The following is a 21,222-nucleotide window of genomic DNA, read 5'->3' as shown; positions in this document are numbered from 1 at the left end:
TGTAGTGTTAGCATGTAACCTACACACATCCTCCTCACACCTTAAACCATCTCTAGATTACTTATAATACCTAATACTATAATGTAAGTGCTGTTTAAGTAGTTGTTGCATTGTTTAGGGAATGACAGGAAAAATGTACGTGTTTAGTCCAGATGCAAATATCCTAGGCCTAACTGCAGAGTTAAGACATGTCAGCAGCAACATAACTTTTTCCCCCAAATATTTTTATTAAATTATTGGAGTAACATGGGTTAATAAGATTATATAAGTTTCAGGTGTACAATATTACATCACCTGTATATTGCATTGTGTGCTCATCATCCAACTTTTCAAATAATTTTGATTTGCAGTTGATTGACTCCATGGATGCAGAACCCATGAATACAGAGGGATGAGTACATATGTAAATCAAGTCATTGTTCTGCACACCTTAAACTTATAGAGTGCTGTATGTCAATATACCTCAAGAAAACTGGGGAAAAGTTCCCGCGGGGACCCTGTCAGAGTACCCCGGGGGCTCAAGGCCAATGGGAATGTGGAGGCCCTGTTCAGAGTACACCGATGTTCAAGGCACTCTGAGCATGGGAATCGTAATGGAAGAGTTCAAGGCTAAGCTGCTATATGCAGGTGCAAGGATGCAGACACTACACAAGCATGCCCTTCTGTAACCCAAAAGGCTGAGGTCACTATTTGGAAAGAAGCCTCTTTTGTCTAAGTTAGTATTAAAGTATGTTACTGACCAGCTGGTAGGGGGCTTGGAGGTGGCTGTTTAGTGAGGCTGTAGCTCTAAGGATGGCTCCTATATAACTCCTATGTTGGAGGCTACGGCTACTTTGTAGAAAAGACGTATTGTTACCTAGCCATAAATAAATCCATAAATACCTGTATGGTATGCCAGAAAGTGAGAAGAGGAAAAGGGGAATCGTGAGTAGCTGATAGATTGCCGTTTTAAATGTTAGATATTTATGTCAAATCTATGACCTTTAACATTGGGAATTTACAAAGGCATTTTGGGAGAAAGGGAAAAAGTGTTTCCGGAAGCCGAGTTAACGGGGCCAAAGAGGCACCATGGTCCCTTTGAGTTCTCTAGTCATTCAACCCCCCCTCCCCCCGCCAATAATCAGGGTCAGCTTCCTGCCTCTGGGTTGTATTGCCAATATTGGTGGACACATCTTGGAAGAAACTTGAATATTTTTCATCATAAAAATAAAGTATACCTCTTCTTCAATTGAAAAAAATTGCAAGTAATGGGTATATATATGGAAAATTTACCACAAAAATTGAACATATGGATTTTGTAAATCTCTATAGAAAATGACCTAGTAATTTTATTTAAAAAATGTTTAAGTATTATGAATACAGTAAACAAACAAACACACTCACAACCTCATGTGTCCGCCCCCAAGGTAACCATTGTTACCAGTTCCTTGGGTGTCCAGGCATAGAAGTTCTCAGTTTCGAATGAACAGTAGAATCACACACAGAGCTTTAAAAAAGACTGCTGTTGCCGAAACCGGTTTGGCTCAGTGGATAGAGCGTCAGCCTGCGGACTGAGGGGTCCCGGGTTCGATTCCGGTCAAGGGCATGTACCTGGGTTGCGGGCACATCCCCGGTGGGGGATGTGCAGGAGGCAGCTGATCGATGTTTCTCTCTCATTGATGTTTCTAACTCTCTCTATCTCTCTCCCTTCCTCTCTGTGAAAAATCAATAAAATATATTAAAAAAAATAATAATAAAAAAAAAATAAAAAAGACTGCTGTCTGGTTCTGCCCCTCAGAGCTTCTGGTTGAATTGGTCTGGAATATGGCTCAGGCACAGAGATTTTTCTCCAGGTAACTTTAATGTGCAGCCACTTAAATATTCTAGAGATAGCCTAGCTACTAATATAGGTATGTGTTTTAAAAATAATAGTTATATAACTGATAGCAGATCAGTACCCACTGTTTTGCCTCTTTCTTTTTTCTTTTTTACCTATAAAATATATCTTGGAGATTGTTGCCTGTTAGCACATATTGCTAGGTATACATAAATCCCTGTCTTATTCATTTTAATGTCTGAATATTATGCCATCATATGGATGGCACATAATTGGATGCAACTGTCCACTACCCTGGTGATGGATGGGCAGTTATATCATTTAACATCATTTGTTAATGAACATTCTTATATATTAACTAGAGGCCCAATGCACGAAATTCATGCAAGAGTAGGCCTTTCTTTCCCCTGGCTGCTACCAGTGGCTTACCTCTGGCACCTGGGACCCGGGCTTCCCTCGAGGCCCCGGCTTCATTTGGAAGGACATCCAGTCTAATTAGCATATTACACTTTTATTATTATATATAAAAATACTGGTATTTCTTCTCCTTTTAAAAACATCATAACTAAAATTGGGCATTCTTTTTCTGCGAATACCTCTTCCTATTTCTTTGCCTCATTTTTTTTTTTTGTAGGATTGTTGGTTTTTTCTTATTGAGTTCCAAGATATATTACGCTTTCTCAATGCTTGATACTTTTCCAGTTTTATTGATCTTTTGTTTTATTTATGATTTTCAATTCTATGTAGTAAAACATATGGCTCATATGTTTGTAACTTTAACATATCAACTGGTAGTTGATCCCGGTACTGTGAGCTACTTAAGGACAGGAATCTTCAGTGCCTGGCATGGAGCAGGTGCTTACTGAAACAATGGTTGGCTATAAACATGATGATGAAGAGTCATTTAAGCTGATTCCATATACTCATTCAGAAGACATTAAGGAAATAATGGTATCACCATAATTTAATTCCCTCTGTAATAGAATGCATCAACTCATACCTGAAATACTGACTGCATATCCATCTGCTTTTCTCAAAAGCCTTTCTCTCTTGATCATTAAGCTCTAGCTTCATAAACCCACTGGATCCTCCTCCTCTTCACGTTGGTCCGTCTGCCTTAGAACATTGTCCCGTTCCTCTTTCTGTAATGTTTGCCTGCAAACTTCAAAACCCAACCTAAATACCCTTTTCCTTGTGGAAGCCTCTTCTTAGTCTCCCTGTACATTCCCTCATAACACCCTGTGCTTCTCCTTTGCAGTAATCACCATGGTCACAGAGTAATTATTTGTGCTCTTATTTCTGTAATGTCTGTCTCCCTCACTAGGTTTAAATCAGTCATGTCTTCTCCCTGGGGTCTCTTTTAACAGTAGTATCATCAGATATATAAAACTAGGGGCCCAGTGCACAAATTTGTGCACCTTGAAAGGAACTGTAGGCTGTGGGGCTGTGGTGGGCACAGAGGCAGGTCTCGGCCCATCCTCCCCGCCCCCACCTGGCCCCTCCCACTGTGGCCCCTGGTCCACTGTCTGCTGGCAGCCCTGCTCCTGCTGCCACCGCTACCGCCACTCCCATGAGCTGATGGTGCTGGCCCTGCTCACACCCCCTAATGGCACAGAGTGATTAAGACTGGTGCCAGCACTGGGTGTGAGCAGGGCTGGCACTGCCAGTGGTGCAAGAGGCAGCTGCTTCCCCAATCACTCCATAGGAGCCGGGGGAGGTGGAAAACCCCTGAGGGGCGATCAGGGCCGGCAGCCGCTGCTCACACTCGCTGATGGCGCTGAGCGATTGGGGCCAGCTCTGGGCACCGGTAGTGGGTGCAAGCAGTGGCTCCAGCACCAGCAGCAGGTGTAAGCGATGGGCAGGACCACGAAGCGCAGGAGCAAAGAATTTTCAATAAACATCAGAGGTTTGCCCCGATGACAGCAACCGGTGCCCCACCTTGGTCTGGCACCCCCGCTTACCTGCTCCACCATCCCACCGCGGCCAGTGCCCGCCATGTTCCACACATGCCCCCTGGTGGTCAGTGCACATCATAGTGACCGATTGTTCGGTTGTTCATTTGTTCGGCCATTTGGCCTACTTGCATATTAGGGTTTTATAGAGAGAGATAAACATGCTCTACCAGCACATGAAACAGTAATCACCAAGCCATAGAGAAAGGGTGCCAGGCGGTGGTCAGTAAGAGGCCTTTTCTAATCTTTACCAAATTGACAAGCTATTTTGCCCTGCTTGATGAAAGCTTTGCCATCCTTGAAGTTCAATATACTTTTAAACTTAAAATAGCATGTCTCTTAGTCATTTGAACTGCTGTAATAAAGCACCAGAGATTGAGTGGCTTATAAACAACAGACATTTATTTCTAACAGTTCTAGAGGCTAGGAAGTCCATGATCAAGACCCTGGGAGATTCAGTGTCTGATGAGAGCCTGCTTTCTGGTTCATAGATGGCCGGCTGACCGCCTTTTCTCTGTGTCCTCACATAGGAGAAGGAGGCCTAGAAAGCTTTCTGGAGTCTTTTTAATAAGAACATTAATCTGATTCATGAGAGATCCACCCCCATGACTCAATCACTTCCCAAAGGCCCCACCTCCAAATATCATCACATTGGGCATTTAGGTTTCAACATGTGACTGTTGGGGATACAGAAGTAAATATTTGTATTGCAAATATTCAATACATGGTGCCATATTCAGTTGATGATACTATGTATTGAATATTTGCAATAAAAATTCTTATTTCTGCCGAAACTGGTTTGGCTCAGTGGATAGAGCGTCGGCCTGCGGACTGAAAGGTCTCCGGTTCAATTCCGGTCAAGGGCATATACTTGGGTTGCGGGCACATCCCCAGTAGGGGGTGTGCAGGAGGCAGCTGATCGATGTTTCTCTCTCATCGATGTTTCTAACTCTCTATCTCTCTCCCTTCCTCTCTGTAAAAAAATCAATAAAATATATAAAAAAAATTCTTATTTCTGAAATAGGAAATATTATATGAATTGCTTTTTATCAAGTGTCTATGTCCCATGTTTTGTTAAATGTTCTTAACATTATCTGGATTTTCTGATATCAGTATTTTTATTAATAAAACCAATAGTTTGGTTATATTTCCAGCGAAACATTCTAAAATGTGCAGCCTACTTCTTAACATAGATTAGTGTGAACCAGATTGTCTCTATCGTTCTTAAATCACCCCTGAAGGCAGGTTAGCTGCTTAACGGGATGCATTAACTGTTTTAGGTCAGTAGGGTACTTTTCGGTGCTTTATTATTAAGTGCTCCATACCACTGGCGCTTTCCAGCCAAATCCCTGATCGTGTAGCCTATTTTTAATATAAAATCTCTCTGAGCCAAAGTCATATCTTTCTGGAAGGTGAGCCTCTTAGAGCAGAATATTAACAATTTACCACCAAATTACAGACTCATTTGGCCTGCTTAAGTATTTAACCTGGTACCAAAAAAAGTATTTAAAGTCATATGAGAAAAGCCTCGTGTTTCCATGGATGTTTAAAATAATTATCTTAATACATTTTCTATAGAGTAATGCAGTACTTGAAAATATTAGCATTTCATGTCTAAGTACTTTTCTTTTAATTCCTGTATCCTATCTGATATAATGCAACGTTTTTTCAATGGGCGTAAAGGGTCTATGAGGAGATCCAGAGCTTGTTTCCTTCCCCACGTGCAAAAACTATCAAAGTTAAATCAACCAATCAGAGAAAATATGTCTCTGAAAACTCTATTTTTTGCAACACCAAAAATATTTCCAGGGTATTTTGCTGGACATTTCAATTGTAATAAAATTTACTTCTATTCATAAAAATGATAACATTACAGAAAAGTTTTTAAATTAGCCCTGAAATTTAAAAACAAAAACACAATCCAACCTTATTTCTTCTGTCATTTTTGTATACTCCCAGTATTTTTATCTACTTATGTATATGTACTTTTAGAAGTGATTCAGGCTCTTAAATATTTCTTATCAAATATAATCATTATAAATATGTCTACTTGCTCTTTGGCCTTATAACTATTATTAAGGTTTGTATAATTTATTAAGTGTATAGACCATAATTTAAGAATTGTAAGCTATGTCCCAGAAGTGAAATCATTAGTCTAGATATGTGTTAGTCTACATATTTAGTTACAAATAAAAAAAAACCATTGTTTTCCCAAAGGATTGTATGAAAGTCAAAAAACCACCAAGATGGGAAAGCATCAGTTTTCATGCCTCCTCACAACATTGTGAATTGTCACTTTGCTAAAAATAGGGCTAATTTAATGAGGAATTGGGGTTGTGTTTAATTTAGAGGCTGAACACCTCTTCTGGATGTTTGTGACTAGTTGAGAAGTTTGTGAATTTTTAAATTCATAACCTCTGTCTGTATCTATTGACTTCTTACAGGTTTTCTTATCCGTTAGCATAGCTTCTGTATGTACAAAGAAAGTTTTAGAGGTCAGATCTTTAAGGACTGACATCATGTCCCTTTTCACAGCTGTGTGGTCCCTTGGAGGATGCATATGATTACTCTCCTTAAATGTCTGTGGATTGACTGTTCATTGCCACCTGGCAGAATTCGCCCTGAAAGGCCAAGATTTGCTATTTGATTGTTCTGCCACGCAAGGAAAGGCTCACAGCTGGTCATGCCATCTTTTGATGTAACCTTTATTTAGTGGTAGAGAGCCCACTGAGTTGTCCCAGATTTTATATTTCTTCAGTTAGTCAGTTGCATTCCTTTAAATATGCTACTCAAGATTGCCAGGAAAAATATCTTCCTCCTTGCTGGCTGGATCTTTTTAAACATTCTGTCTTACTAGAAGTATGTATGGTCACGTTTTCTGCTGTGAATTTAAGTTCTATCCCCATAGAAACAGGGTACTGCATGAGAAGTGGCAGTCAGTACTAAATAGTCATATAGTATGTCATGCTTACAATTTTGAACCATATGCAAGAACATTTTCAAGAATATTCCTTCTAGTAGCTTTGATTTAGCATACTCATTCTGTGGGGGTTAGCCTGGGGAAAACTTACATGACTGGCCTCTGGCTACACAATGAGTCATTAGCAGCTTTAGGATTGGAACTTTGAGTCCCTGGAGGAAGAAGTGGAGTTAATGGGAAAAGAAGCTTCCTAGAACATAAGCATTAATCATATTTTTCAAAATATAAAATGTCTCTTAAATTCCTTGGAAGATGGATGCTCTATAAACTTTCAATGTAATTACTTTTTTTGTGTGAGTGGTTTGCTTTTGTTATGGAACAGGTTTGTTTAACCAACTGACCTATGGTTGACATTTACACTAAGTTAACGAATTTGCTAGTTACTTAGGTTTATTATAAAACACCAAATATTATATCTTCAGGCTGAAGTCTTTGCTTGATTCTTTTACTCACTATAGAAAATATTTATTGGCCACTCACTATGGGTCAGTCAGATTACTGTTGATGCTTTTTGTTGTTGTTGTTGCTTTTGGAAGAGGCATAAGAATGTATAGGAAAATTTAGAAATGTTTAAGAATGCTAAAAAGGACCTCGTATAGTGGAAGAGCTTTAAGATATAGGACATGAAGGAGAATAGGCTCTCTCTAGTAACCCTTATTCTTTCATTCAACAAATGTTCACTGAGCATGTATTCCATGCCAGGCACTATTCTAGGCACTGGGATGAATGAGTGAACAACACAAAACACAATCTTTGCCCTCATGAATGTTATATTCTATTGGAGGGAGACAGACACTAGACCAGCCGTGGGCAAACTACGCTGGATCCAGCCCGTTTGAAATGAATAAAACTAAAAAAAAAAGACCGTACCCTTTTATGTAATGATGTTTACTTTGAATTTATATTAGTTCACACAAACACTCCATCCATGCTTTTGTTCCGGCCCTCCGGTCCAGTTTAAAAACCCATTGTGGCCCTCGAGTCAAAAAGTTTGCCCACCCCTGCATTAGACAATAAACTTAACAAATTATACTGTCTGTTAGAAAGCATAAGCACTATTTTTTAAAAGTAGGACAGAGTGAGATTAGAGAGACTGGGGAGAGCAGTAGGGTTACAGTTTTAAACAGGATGGTCCCAGAAAGCCTCTTTGAGAAGGTGATGTTTGAGTAGACTTGAAGGAGATGATAGGCAGGCCTATGAAAATCGAAGGAGAGAACATTCCTTGTACCTGTGGGGAACATCAGGGAGACCAGTGAGGGTGGAGCTGAAAGAAGGAGGTTGTATAGTGTGAGTGGAGGGTGTAGGAAATGAGTGGAAGAGGAGACTTAGAAGGGGCAGCCAACAGGTAAGAGAAAGAGTAACAGGTAGAAGGAGAGAGAGAGAGATTTCTTGGAAGCCAAGTTGAGAAAGTGAATAAAGAACGGGGAATAATATTAAATAGCCATGCTAAATGCTACTGATGGTTAAGTTAAGATGAGCACTGAGAATTGACTACTGCATTTAGCCACATATCATTGATGACCTTGAGTAGTTTTGGTGGAGTGATGGAAGAGAGTAGGCCAAAGGGAGAATTGAAAGAGAAAAATTGGAGTGAGTACAGGCAACTTCTTTGAGCCATTTTTTTCTGCAAAGAAGAACAAAGAAATAGGGTAGGAGCTGTCAAGGAAATGGAGTTAAGGACAGTTTTCTTGGGCAAAGAGAAATACTACATGTATGTATGCTGATTGGAATGATTCTGTAGAAAGACTAATGGTAGTGATGTCCATGGCTAATGGCAGTGATGTCCATGCAGAGTTTCTATACCCACCATGAATTCCTATACCAAAAATTTCTTACATGATTCATTCATTCCTTTTCTCTCATTTAATGTGTTAGCGATCTTTTGAGAAAGTCCACCTCTCCCAGGCACTATTTTTCTTCTTCTTGCCTGCTCATTCCCATTTTCATGACTGAAAGATGAAGGTTTTTTTGTAATAAATGATATTAGAATGAAAAATTCTTGTCATCTATCACCATCCATAAATATTTTTGAAAGGCCTAAACCCCCCCTACACACACACACACACACACACACACACACACACACAATGCTGTATTGTAATTAGGAAGGGCAATTATTTGTCCTATGCTTGAAATCCAAACTTAAAAAAACATTAAAATTGGCTATCTAATTTTAACTTTTCCAAAATGGTTCTTTTTTTACCTGGCTGGTGTGGCTCAGTAGGTTGGGCACCATCCTGTGCACCAAGAGGCCTCTGGTGTGATTCCTGGTCAGGGTACGTGCCCCAGTTGTGGGCTCGGTCCCTGATAGTGGAAGTGCAGGAGGAGCTGATCGATGTGCTGCTCTCAAATTGATGTTTCTCTTTCTCTCTTCCTCTCCCTCCTTCTCTCTAAATGTCAATAAAAATATGGGGGTGGGGAGAAAGATTCTTTTTGTCTGTCAAATTTTACAAATATTGTACAGAGGCTCTTATACAAAATATAAATAGCCATCATACCTTGACTTTAGACCTACCGTTTGCACTCTTTAATACCTTCAGCTTCTGTGTTGCACACTAGCAACTGTCCCTGTTGAACTGAAAGATTACGCGGGAGACGCTTGAATTCCAGCCAGCTTCAGGCAACGTCAGCTGCCAAAGAGGCTACTGAAGGCCAGCTTGCCAAGTTATGTTCATTTTCAGGGAAGAGAGAAACATTTAAATAGCCAGTTTCTTGACTTCCATTGTTTTCTTGTTCTACTTATGTACTTTCCATTGTAGATAAATAATGAAAAGAATGCTTTACAATTTTGAGCTACTTTGAAGTGAGGAAAATTTCAGGGTAGCAGCCAACTCTTTGAATCCTTCTTTCCACAAAACAGCATTACATTGACAAATTATCTGTTTTATTGAACCCTCATTGTACTTTCACTGCCTTTTGGGAAGATAAATTTGAGAAGCTGTGCGTGTATGTGTGAGTGTGTGTGTGTGTGTGTGTGTGTGTGTGTGTGTGTGTGTGTGTGTGTGTGTGTGTGTGTGAGAGAGAGAGAGAGAGAGAGAGAGAGAGAGAGAGAACCAAATTTAGCAAAGATATTTCATCATGACATTTATGACCATTAGAAATGGTTATAAGTGTCCCTGAAAGACAGACAGAGATGTTTTTGATTAATAGAAATATCAGTTGCAGCTAGAGATATGTTCTAGCTTTTATTTTTAAGAAGTGATATACACATGGAACTTGAATTCAGAGTACCCCAACCTCCATTGATTATTAGTTTTATAACCTTAGTCAGGTATCTTCATTTCTCTATGCCTGGGTTTTTTAATGAGTAAAAATTGAGATAATTAGATTAATTATTTAATGCTTCTGAACCAACACATTAGCATAGTGTATGCAATCACTAAAAATTAGCAATTATTATTCATATACATAGTCTAATAGAAATAAATTGATTGCCCTCATTATTAGAATAATATAGAATAATCTCAAAAATTTACTGACTTTAGCCTTCAAGAGATAGTACTGGATTTAGAAGGAAGACAATCAAAGAACTTTGTTTAAATCTCAGAAGACGTGATTGTTCCAATAAAGTGGAATTTACTGGCAATTTAAATACCACTTCTAATTAAGAAAATAAAATATGTGTAAGTAGTTTTTCTGTGAAGTGATGCTATGTAAACAAAAAGGATTCCCAATTCTAGGTGTGCTTGAATGTGTATCTAATTGTAGGATGAGAAAGAGAGGAGAGGGGTTGGGGAGAGATCTTAAATACTCCTGAAAAGTACCATGCTACCTATACTGACTTCTTTTCACTTTTTCAAACCACTAAGCTTTCCTTGTCCAAGGCCTTAGCATATGCTGTTCTCTCTACTTAGACATCTCTTTTCTCAAAATATTCCAGGGCTAATTTTTTTCTTTATCTTTTGGGTTAAATATCACCTTCTAGTGTCATATCATCCTAGCTAAACTAGAGTCTTCCTACCACCATTATTTTATCTCAGCCTGTTTTATTTTTTTTTTCATTATAATTGTCTTTTGATAACTTTTAAAAAAATTAGTCTCTTTCACTAGAATATCAAGTTCCACGATGGAAAGAAAGCTTTAATCCTTCTCACAATCATATTCCCAGCATTTATCTACAGTTACAGCACTTATAGTTCTAAATGCATGTTTTTTTGTTTTGGGGTTTATTTTTCAGTACAATTTAATGTCAATACATACTATAACCACACAAAGTTTATAAATTTTCCAATGCTCTTGAGAAAATAAAAGCTATCATTTTAGCTTTTACACAATCATAAAAGTACCACACAGGGATGAACTTAGGTAGATTACCTTTACTTCTGTTAATATTTTTGACATTAAGCCAAAAGGTAGGCCCGTCACATTTGAGATTTCATTACTAGATGTATTTGAGCCGAAATGATGTGACAATTACAAACTGAAGTATACAGTAGCAATGAAAATGTGCTTCGTCTCAATAGCCTACATCATGTAGTGTCAGGAACACTGTTTCTTCAATTTTTAGTGTCAGAAATGCTCATTATCAGTGAAAAGTGCACGGTTTTTTTCTTTATTGATTAAGAAATGTGTCCTTATTCCTGCATCGCCCCCTCCCAACCCCCCGCTCATGCCCTCACCCCCCTGGTGTCTGTGTCCATTGGTTAGGCTTATATGCATGCATACAAGTCCTTTGGTTGATCTCTCCCCTTTACCCCCACCCTCCCCTGCCTTCCCTCTGAGGTTTAACAGTCTGATCGATGCTTCTCAGTCTCTGGATCTGTTTTTGTTAACAGTTTATGTTGTTCATTACATTCCACAAATGAGTGATATCACGTGATATTTATCTTTCTCTGACTGACTTATTTCGCTTAGCATAATGCTCTCCAGCTCCATCCATGCTGTTGCAAATAGTAGGAGTTCCTTCCTTTTTACAGCAGTGTAGTATTCCATTGTGTAGATGTACCACAGTTTTCTAATCCTCTCTTCTGCTGATGGGCACTTAGGCTGTTTCCAAATCTTAGCAATGGTGAATTGTGCTGCTATGAACATAGGGGTTCATGTATCCTTTCTGATTGGTGTTTCTAGTTTCTTGGGATATATTCCTAGAAGTGGGATGACTGGGTCAAATGCGAGTTCCATTTTTAGTGTTTTGAGGAAACTCCATACTGTTTTCCACAGTGGCTGCACCAGTCTGCATTCCCACCAGCAGTGCACGAGGGTCCCTTTTTCTCCGCATCCTCGCCAGCACCTGTCATTTGTTGATTTGTTGTTGATAGCCATTCTGACAGGTGTGAGATGGTACCTCATTGTTGTTTTGATTTGCGTCTCTCGGATGATTAGTGACTTTGAGCATGTTTTTATATGTCTCTTGGCCTTCTGTATGTCCTCTTTTGAAAAGTGTCTATTTAGGTCCTTTGCCTATTTTTTTTATTGGATTGTTTATACAGCTCCTAGGACAATGGAAACTAAAGAGAAAATAAACAAATGGGACTACATCAAAATAAAAAGCTTCTGCACAGCAAAAGCAACCATCAACAAAACAACAAGAAAGCCCATTGCATGGGAGAACATATTTGCCAATGTTATCTCTGATAAGGGTTTAATCTCCAACATTTACAGGGAACTCATACAACCTAAAAGTGCATGGTTTTGTTTCTGAAGAAACCAACAAAGCATGAAGAGCAATTCATTTTCTTAGAGAGACCCAGATCTCTTCACAGAAAAAAAATAAAGTTAATTATTTTAAACTGTGGGAAGAGATGACAGTAGGAGAAATGAAGGAATTATCACCCCCAGCCAACACAAGCAGACAATACGAGACAGACCTTTTCCCCTCAGACCTTGTTCTCAGAAGTCTATCCCATAATGCTTTCCTTTAAAAATGTGGGCCGGACCACGATGGCAGTGGAAGTCTGTCTTATCCCATGGCAGGTCAGGAAGAAACAAGTCAGATTTGCCGTTGATTTAACATAATCCTCTACCTGAGAAGGTCGTTTGAAGCCTGACATAGTTTGGTTGGATATAGCTTTGTCTAGAATTTGGTGACCTTAGGATACTATTAGAAATTGATTTTGCCCAAGAGCTTTGCTTTAGACTTCATATGAAAATTTTGCACAGAAATAGATGAACAATTTGGGATCAAAAATATCCCTCCTGAATAGGTGTATGACTCTTATCCTTTTGGCTTTAAAAGATAAAACAAGAGAACACTGAAGATAACTGATGCTGGAAATATATGACTGTTAAACAGAAGAGTACAACATCAGAAAAGCAAGTTATAAATACCAAAACAAAAATGCTTAAGGGAAAAGGTGATAATATTTGTGCCAATACTTGACATAAAAGTGTTTAGAGGAAAGAAACAGAAGTTGAAGAGTAGCTAAAAGTATAATTTAATCCCATTAAAATAAAATTTCCTAAAAGCAAAGAACACGTATTTGGAGTGAGAGTTCTGAGGATAAAAATAGAAGATTCTGAATGAATTATTGGTAGACATTAGGTGCTAGTTGTATTTTGGGACCGTACAATGAGGAATAAGAACATTAAGATGCAGAAAAGGAAACGTGGGTAGCTGACCGTGTGATGTACCTGTAAGGACAAATACCACAAAAGGCCAGTAGGAACGCGAGAGATCAAGAGTACATCTTGTAATAAACCTGTTCTGGAGTTAATGGAGATGACTGCCAGCTGTTCTTGACTAAAGACAACTTGAGGCAGAATGACCCAGAAAGTCCATATGGTACCAAAGGCAAAGCTTAATTAGATGTATCACTTTTAACTGCACGTAGCCACACTCCCAGAAGGAAGGAGATTAATTGTAATGCACATGTTGGGAGGGTGACTTTCAAAATCTCAGGAACTCTGGAGGCCACCATGCTACCATTTAATAGTGGCTCTCTTTGGTGAGAGGATATATAAGGTGACCTCATTTGTGTCTTCCTCTTTTTACTATGGGATATGTAACTTCTATAATGAAAAAGTATTTTTAAAGTATATACTATTACAGGTACAAGGTGTGAAAATAATGTGGCTCCTATACGCTCCACTAATAAGCTACAGTTCATGGTCATATTTCATATTGTAAAATCGTTAAAGGTTAATAGAGTGTTGCAAATATTCAAAAGATAATTGCCAACGTCGATGTAGTAGAGGGTTTTGTTTTAAACAATGTAAGCTTGGAAACAGGTCTCAAAATGACTGTGCAATTAAAAGCTACCTCTGATTATTAGCAAAGGACTTTTAAAATCTTATTTTGTTTAAAAGGGAGAGAGACCACATACATTGTGTGTGTTAATCCTCTTCCTGTCATTATGGGTTTCTTTATGACAGAATTGTGTGTCCTCGAGGAGGTGTGACCTGAGCTTTTGGCAGAGTGATTGGGTCTAAAATGCCAGCCAGCGCAATGACAGTGGGGACTGAGGCCCTTTATGGGGCGTAATTGTGCTTCTTGGTAATTTTCTACTGTGCTACCCCTGCTGTAGGGAATGTCTGGGAAGATGCGGGAGCCCCTAAGCATGTGTGTCTGTGTAGAAAGACTCGCATGTCCCTTGAGAATTTTACTTAAACAAAAACATTGGAATGAACTTTGTATCCTCCATGCATTTTACATTCACTTGCTAACAATATAAGTAATCTTTTTAAATATCAATTTATGTAATTATAACGCAATTAAGGTGCATTCAATCTATTACTTTTGTTCTAAAACTCTTATTCTACTATATTTCCTAACATTGATGTCATGAAAACTGGTCTTGGCCCAGAGTTGAAAGGATGAAAGAAGAAAGGAAGGGAGGAAAAGGGAGAAATTCTTAAGAATGGTTTTCTTTCATTTACATAAAACTTTACAAAGTAACTCCCTTACCACACTCAAACAAAAATGCAGCTTAGAAGGCAATGATAGAATTTTGTTTTCTTTAAGAAACCTGAAAAAAGTTTATAAATAAACTTTAAAAATGTAATTCCACTACTACAGGATATTAAAAACTTAAATACATTTCCTTCTCAAATCTCAATTGTCTTATTCATAAGACGAATTTGGACTGAATTGTTTCATGACTCCTAACTCAAGCTAATAAACCAACCGAGCATTGAATCTTCTTCATAATTATTGTGATAACAATTCACACAGTTATGTATTCTGGTGACTTTATTTCAAGCGGTAGTTTCTCAGTGGGAGAAGCATTTCAAAGTCATTTTGAGCTCAGTGAAGCTCATGGCTTGGAGCTGTGATTCCTCTCCTGTCCTAATTAAATGTGAAAATTTCTCTCTTGCATCTTGCTTGGGAAGTCACAAGCAAGCAAGAGCAGTATGCTATGACAGTTGCTGAGCATTATTTGATTTTTGCTGTCCAATAATGTACATAATATTGTCTATGCATTGCCTTGTGGCATAGGATAGACTTTCTGTAAGCAGGTTAATGGAAATGGATCCTTACATGAAAAGATTACATGCTGTCTTTTTGAGAGAATGTTTTATCTGAAACATAAACATGACAAACAGACCTTGTGCCGGTTACTATAGAACCAAAACCCTTTCCAGCTGTTTACACTTCGGATGCAAATGGCAATTTGACACAGACTAACGGTGTGCGTGATGTGAGCATCCGCCTGGAAAGGCTACCTATGGAGCATGCCCAGTGCGGTGCGTGCGTCCTCCGCCTCCCACTCCAGATCGCTGAAGATAAGGCTTGAACTTTGCACTTGCAAATGTCACTGCATACGTCTTGCACTAGGTGCTTTGATTTTTTTTTTAAGGTTCTCTTGCAACCAATTTCCTTTAGCAATCTATGAGCAGGAAGAGACTCTGCAGGGTAGGAAGATACATTAAGTTTCAGAACGAGTTGGTGCCTGTCTTTGACCGCACTTGAGGTGCTCTTTATTTTTAAAGCAACCTAGAGCGTTCCAGTGTTCGTTTCCCCCTCTGGAATGGGAGGATAAGAATCCCCTCGGATCGGAGTCCCCCGGGGTAGGGAGTGCGAGCCCCGGAGGCAGGAAGGGACTGAGAAGAGGGGCTTGGCCGGAGCATGGCTGGGGAAGGCGCGGAGGCTGCTCCGCAGGGCTCCGCGCGCGCTGAGGATCCGTGCCCGGGGCTGCAGCTGCGGATGGGAAAGGCGCTGTCTGGCTAATGAAGGCCACCTGGATCAGGCTTCTGAAAAGAGCCAAGGGAGGAAGGCTGAAGAACTCGGATATCTGTGTAAGCTCCGGGGCTTGCGTATGGGGAGACGCTATTTCGCCTTTGCTTTTGCTGTTATTGGAGTGAGTGCTGGCACGGGCTCCTTTATATTCAGTAATAGGATCCTGATTGCAAGAGCGGGAGCCAGGGAAAGTCCTGTCATTTTCTGAGCTCCTTTTCCTGTGTCATGGTTTATTTGCCAAAGGAGATAAATCCCGGGCAGGTGTTTTCTGCAGACAGGTTTTGTTAATATCTGTTTAAAGGTATTGGGGGAAAAAATGTGTTGCTTAAAGATTGCGTGGAGCCGACTGCTGTGTCTTACAGTTTTGTCAGAGGCGGTATCAGGTGAATAAAAAGGTGAAAAGGATGCTTAAGATTAAAGTGGAGTCAGGTCACAGTAGTGAGGTTTTGGAGAGTTGAGGTTTATAACTCCTTTACCTTTCGGGTATGTTTTTTATTAGCAGTGCCTTCTTTCTGGGTGTAACTACTTGCCTTACGTGCAGATTGTTCTTGAAGCTATCCTTGAAACCCATCTGCGCCCTTCAGCTCTGCACTGCACCACGGAGCTGGTGTAAAGGGACTTGTTCTGTCTTCCAGAAAGGACATTAATGGGAACATAAAGCTGGGGAAGGAATGGTAACTTGGTAGGCACAGCTACCCTAGTGAATGGTCTGCAAACCAGAGCATGATTTTTCTAGATGGTTTGTCACGAGGTGGATTATTTTCTCCTCTTTTCAGGAACTTGGGGCAAAATCTAGGAAGCTCACTGTAGTGTCGATGAAACATTCCCAACGCAAACGTCATAGATGGAATCTATTTTAAAATGTAAATTTCCCTTTCCAGGGTTCGGCAGACTCCTACACCAGCCGTCCATCCGATTCAGATGTGTCTTTGGAGGAAGACCGGGAGGCGGTGCGCAGAGAAGCAGAACGGCAGGCCCAGGCCCAGTTGGAAAAGGCAAAGGTAAAATCATTTCTCCCTGCCAAGCTCTTTCTCCGCCAGTGTGCTGGGCCCGTGATGTACCACCTGTGGAAGTGTGTCTGGTTTAAGAGAGGTACAAAAAGTGAGATTATTTTCTTTACCTAGTAGAAAAGGGAAGTGTGATATATGAGTGGTCTTGCGTTCCGTTATTTTATAATTCAAGCAACGTGTGTCCATGGTATATGGCTCATTTAGACACACAAAAGGATTCCTGATTATACCAGAAGAAAAAAACAGTATCTAATATTAAAATTATTTTGCCTTATTTTTCCAGCAGACCCTTTCTCTGTTCAGAAAAACAAACTTTATTCAAGTTGATGTTTATTTTGGTATTTATTTGAATAGTCTTTCCCCCAAATTTTACTCCATAGGTGCTTTATAATATTATTTTCTTATATGTTTTTTAAAAATGGTTCACATTGCGTTTTTCAAAATAAAGCAACAACGGATTTTATTATTTGAAAATGTTTCTTCTATCCTATAATAATAAAATGCATATATATGTATGTGGAAGGGGAACTGAAAATCAGATATGAAATATATAAGTACAGAATTTAGCTGAGACCCTATTAGATTTGACTAATTGTCATGAATTAAATTCTTTTTCCCATGTAGTCATTTCTAAATCAGGGGTGGGGAACCGTTTTTCTGCCAAGGGCCATTTGGATATTTATAACATCATTTGCGGGCCATACAAAATTATCAGCTTAAAAACTAGCCTGCTCTATTTGGTCAAACATTTAACGAACTCACTCCTAATGCCTTGGCAGGGCCAGGCCAAATGATTTCTTGGGCCTTATATGGCCCTCGGGTCGGACGTTCCCCATCCCTAGGTTGTTGTTCAGTTTTAAGGTACCTTGCTGTGTGTGATACTCAGTAACTTTTAAGTGAACATACTTGAACACAGCTGTTGGTTTTCTTTTGAAAAGAATTACTGCTTTGAAAAAGAAGTACTGTGTTGCTCTTGCTAACAAATCGAGGGTAACATTAGAATACTTATGCTGGCTGCTGCATCTCTGAGATGAGTAAAATCTCGGTGTGTTGCTATGGGAATCATGACTTGGAGATTCTGGGTTGAAAGCATGGACAGCCCTTATGTAATATTCATGACCTCTAGCACAGCTGCCATCACAGTTTACAGAGGAACTGCCAGGAGGCCATGACTCTTGAGAAGCAGTTTCCATACATCACAACAGTGTTCTCACCTCAGTGGGCAAGGAAGTCATGGCCAGGTGTGATATAGTCTTGACTGCAAGACCACCCAGAGGAGCAGGGAGCTGATGAAGCCAGGTGTTGCCCAGTTGTTATCAGGTCATCTGCTCTACCAAAGTTAATCATTTAAAACAGTGGTTCTCAACCTTGGCTGCACATTAGACTCACCTGGGAATCTTTTTAAAATCCTGATTTCTGGGCCTCATCCTCCAAGATCAGGAGTTTAAAAAGATTCCCAGGTGATTCTAATGTGCAGCCAAGGTTGAGAACCACTGATTTAAAACATTATGATGTGACAACATGGATGAAGCTAGAGGACATCTATGCTCAGTGAAATAAGCCAGTCACAGGACAAACACAGTGTGATTTCACTCATCTGAGGTATCTAACGAGGTCAAACTCATAGCAGAGAGTAGAGTTGCCAGGGCCTGGAGGAGGAAGAAGTGGTGAGATGCTATTCAATATCATAAAGTTAGGCATGATGAATAAGTTATAGAGAACTGCTGTACCTCACTGTGCCTATAGTTAGTTAGCAGTACTGTACTGTGCACTTCAACATTTGTTAACAGGGTAGATCTCTTGTTAAATTTTATTAGAATAAAAATTATGTAGGTGAAATTAAACAGTGAAGAAAATTAAATAATGAATGTACTCCAGTGAAGCTAATTGCCACAGGTTTGCAGTGTAGCTAGTAAATGTTGCAATTTAGAAGCTGAAGTCTACATTCTACATTTTGTACGGAAGTGCAAAGAGAAAAGCCAAGAAAAGAAATAAGTTTGTATTTCAGAAACAAAGAGTGTTTTATTTGCACTAATTTCTTCATGTGATTTTCACATACTACAGTTAAAGTTTCTCCAGTTTATACCACATCATCATACAATCCAAAGCCTTACAGATTTTGTTTTCAAAGTCTTCGGTTCTCTGATTGGCACAGTTTTGTCCATGACTGCTACAAGGTCCTGAGTTAAGTGGCACAGCTTCATAGAATTTTTAAGTATCTTTCAAACCAGCATGGATCAAAATATTGGTCCTAAATCAAACCAGGTTATGTTGCTCATCATACAGACAAAAAAAAGTTTATAGTTACAAATAATGTAGAAGATGGGAGAAAATAAAGAGAATTTAAAACAAAAGCAAAAATAATTGAAGGGCTACTTAGTATGTTTAGTGAACATAGTTTATTTGCATCTGTTTTCCTTTCTTAAAATTAGGTCAGCCTAACCGGTTTGGCTCAGTGGATAGAACATCGACTTGCAGACTGAGGGGTCCAGGGTTAGGTTCTGGTCAAGGGCATGTACCTTGGTTGCGGGCACATCCCCAGTACGAGGTGTGCAGGAGGCAGCTGATCGATGTTTCTAATTCTCCATCCCTCTCCCTTCCTCTCTGTAAAAAATCAATAAAATGTATTAAAAAAAATTAGGTCAATATCTTAAAACTTTGATGTACTCAGCTGGTTAAGTGTGAATTTTATATCTGAAAGAAGATAGGAGTAGGATTTTACTTTATGTTAAAATCATGGCTTGGTAAATCTGATTTATTAGTTACAGTATCCTTGAAGACGAAATGCAGAGGGATTGCAGGTGGCCCATCCATTAGATTGTTTTTGTCTGTTCCCCTCCACCGTGCCTTTATATCGTTATACCTGTTTTGAGACCTATTTCAAAAGGCAGCTTTAAAGTTGAAAAACATATGAATTCATCATTTAATTTTAGATAGTTTAAAACACTGCACATCCATTGTGAAAGAATCAAAGTTTTATGGATTTATTTTGTAATCATAGCATCTCTCCAACAGGAAGATTTTGTAAGTGGGTGCCTTAATTCACCCTGCAGATCATGCTCAATAGGTCTGTGTAAATGCCTGGAATAAACCCCAGCGGCACTTGCAGATCCTGCCCCACTATAAATGTGAACTACATTACCCACTAATTGCCTTAAGAATACGCCTGTGAAATAAGGTGATTAGCAAGTAGTGAAGCTAGAGACACTGCCTTCTGGAATTAAGTGACCTACAAAAGTTTATATAACCAGGCACTCTGTGCTCCCGGTAAAACCCAGTGCTTTTCACTGCACTTTGTTATGTCTTCTCTTAAACTGGTAAACTTCACAGTGAACAGATTCTATATTAATTTGGGGGCAAATAAATATCAACAAACATGACTTTTCTTTAACTTGGTGTTTTCTGATCACAAATGCACAGTTTGATCCAGTTTTGGCATATTTTGCATATCTTGCCTTATTCAAGCTGGTGCTCTTCGATTATGCCTTAAAGACAAGTAATATGTGAATTTAATTTATTCCCACATTGTTTTTTTTAAAAAAAAAAAAAACACACACACACAGCTTGAGCTATAATTCACTCATTCAAAGTACACAATTCAGGGGTTTTTATATTCACAGGGTTATGCATCTATTACTATAATCAATTTTAGAACATTTTTATTACCCACCCCTCCACCCAGTGAAATATCATATTCTAAATTAGCAGTTACTCCCCATTTCTTCCAACCCTCTTAGCCCTAGGCAACCACTATTCCACTCTGCTTCCACAGATTTGTCTATTCTGGGTAGTCCATATAAATGGAATCATACAGTAGGTGGTCTGCAGTGGTCAGCAAACTCATTAGTCAAAAGAGCCAAATATCAACAGTACTTCTTCAAAATAGACTCACCCAGGCCGAAAACCGACTTCTCCGCATGGGCCACGAAGTTTCAATCGCACTGTACGCGCGCCCGCACGTGGTATTTGTGGAAGAGCCACACTCAAGGGGCCAAAGAGCCGCATGTGGCTCGAGAGCCGCAGTTTGCTGACCACGGGTCTAGTGTGACTGGCTGCTTTCACCTACATAATGTTTTCAGTATTCATCCATGCTCTAGCATGTATCAGTACTTCATTCCTTTTTATTGCCAAACAATATTCCATTGTATGGGTGTGTCACATTTCATTTTTTCATTTATCAGTTGGTGGACATCTGAGTTTGTTTCCACCTTTTAGTTACTGTGAATAATGCTGTTACGACATTTGTCTAGGGTTTTTGCATGAGCATATGTTTTCATTTCTTATATGCATGTATCTCAGAGTGAAGTTGCTGGGTCATATGATCATCTTTTCTTAACCAGAAGAATTAT

At 39.3% G+C, this 21,222-nt stretch overlaps 1 protein-coding gene across 7 annotated transcripts in view; it reads left to right on the top strand.

The window, feature by feature from the left end:
* Positions 1 to 21,222, top strand: part of CACNB2 (calcium voltage-gated channel auxiliary subunit beta 2) — a 361,380-nt gene that overhangs the window by 213,606 nt on the left and 126,552 nt on the right. For 6 of the 7 annotated variants that reach the window (XM_036345615.1, XM_036345595.1, XM_036345642.1 and 3 more), the window contains one exon: positions 16,745 to 16,864. In XM_036345615.1, coding sequence (XP_036201508.1) covers positions 16,745 to 16,864 — 120 coding nt within the window. Of the gene's footprint in view, positions 1 to 15,492; positions 15,923 to 16,744; positions 16,865 to 21,222 lie in introns of those variants that run through there. The other variant, XM_036345625.1, reaches the window with a different exon arrangement.

This window comes from Myotis myotis, unplaced genomic scaffold, assembly GCF_014108235.1.
Source record: "Myotis myotis isolate mMyoMyo1 unplaced genomic scaffold, mMyoMyo1.p scaffold_m19_p_1, whole genome shotgun sequence".
Taxonomy (NCBI): domain Eukaryota; kingdom Metazoa; phylum Chordata; class Mammalia; order Chiroptera; family Vespertilionidae; genus Myotis; species Myotis myotis.
Note: the sequence above shows the minus strand (reverse complement) of the source record. Positions and strands in the feature narration are given on the sequence as shown.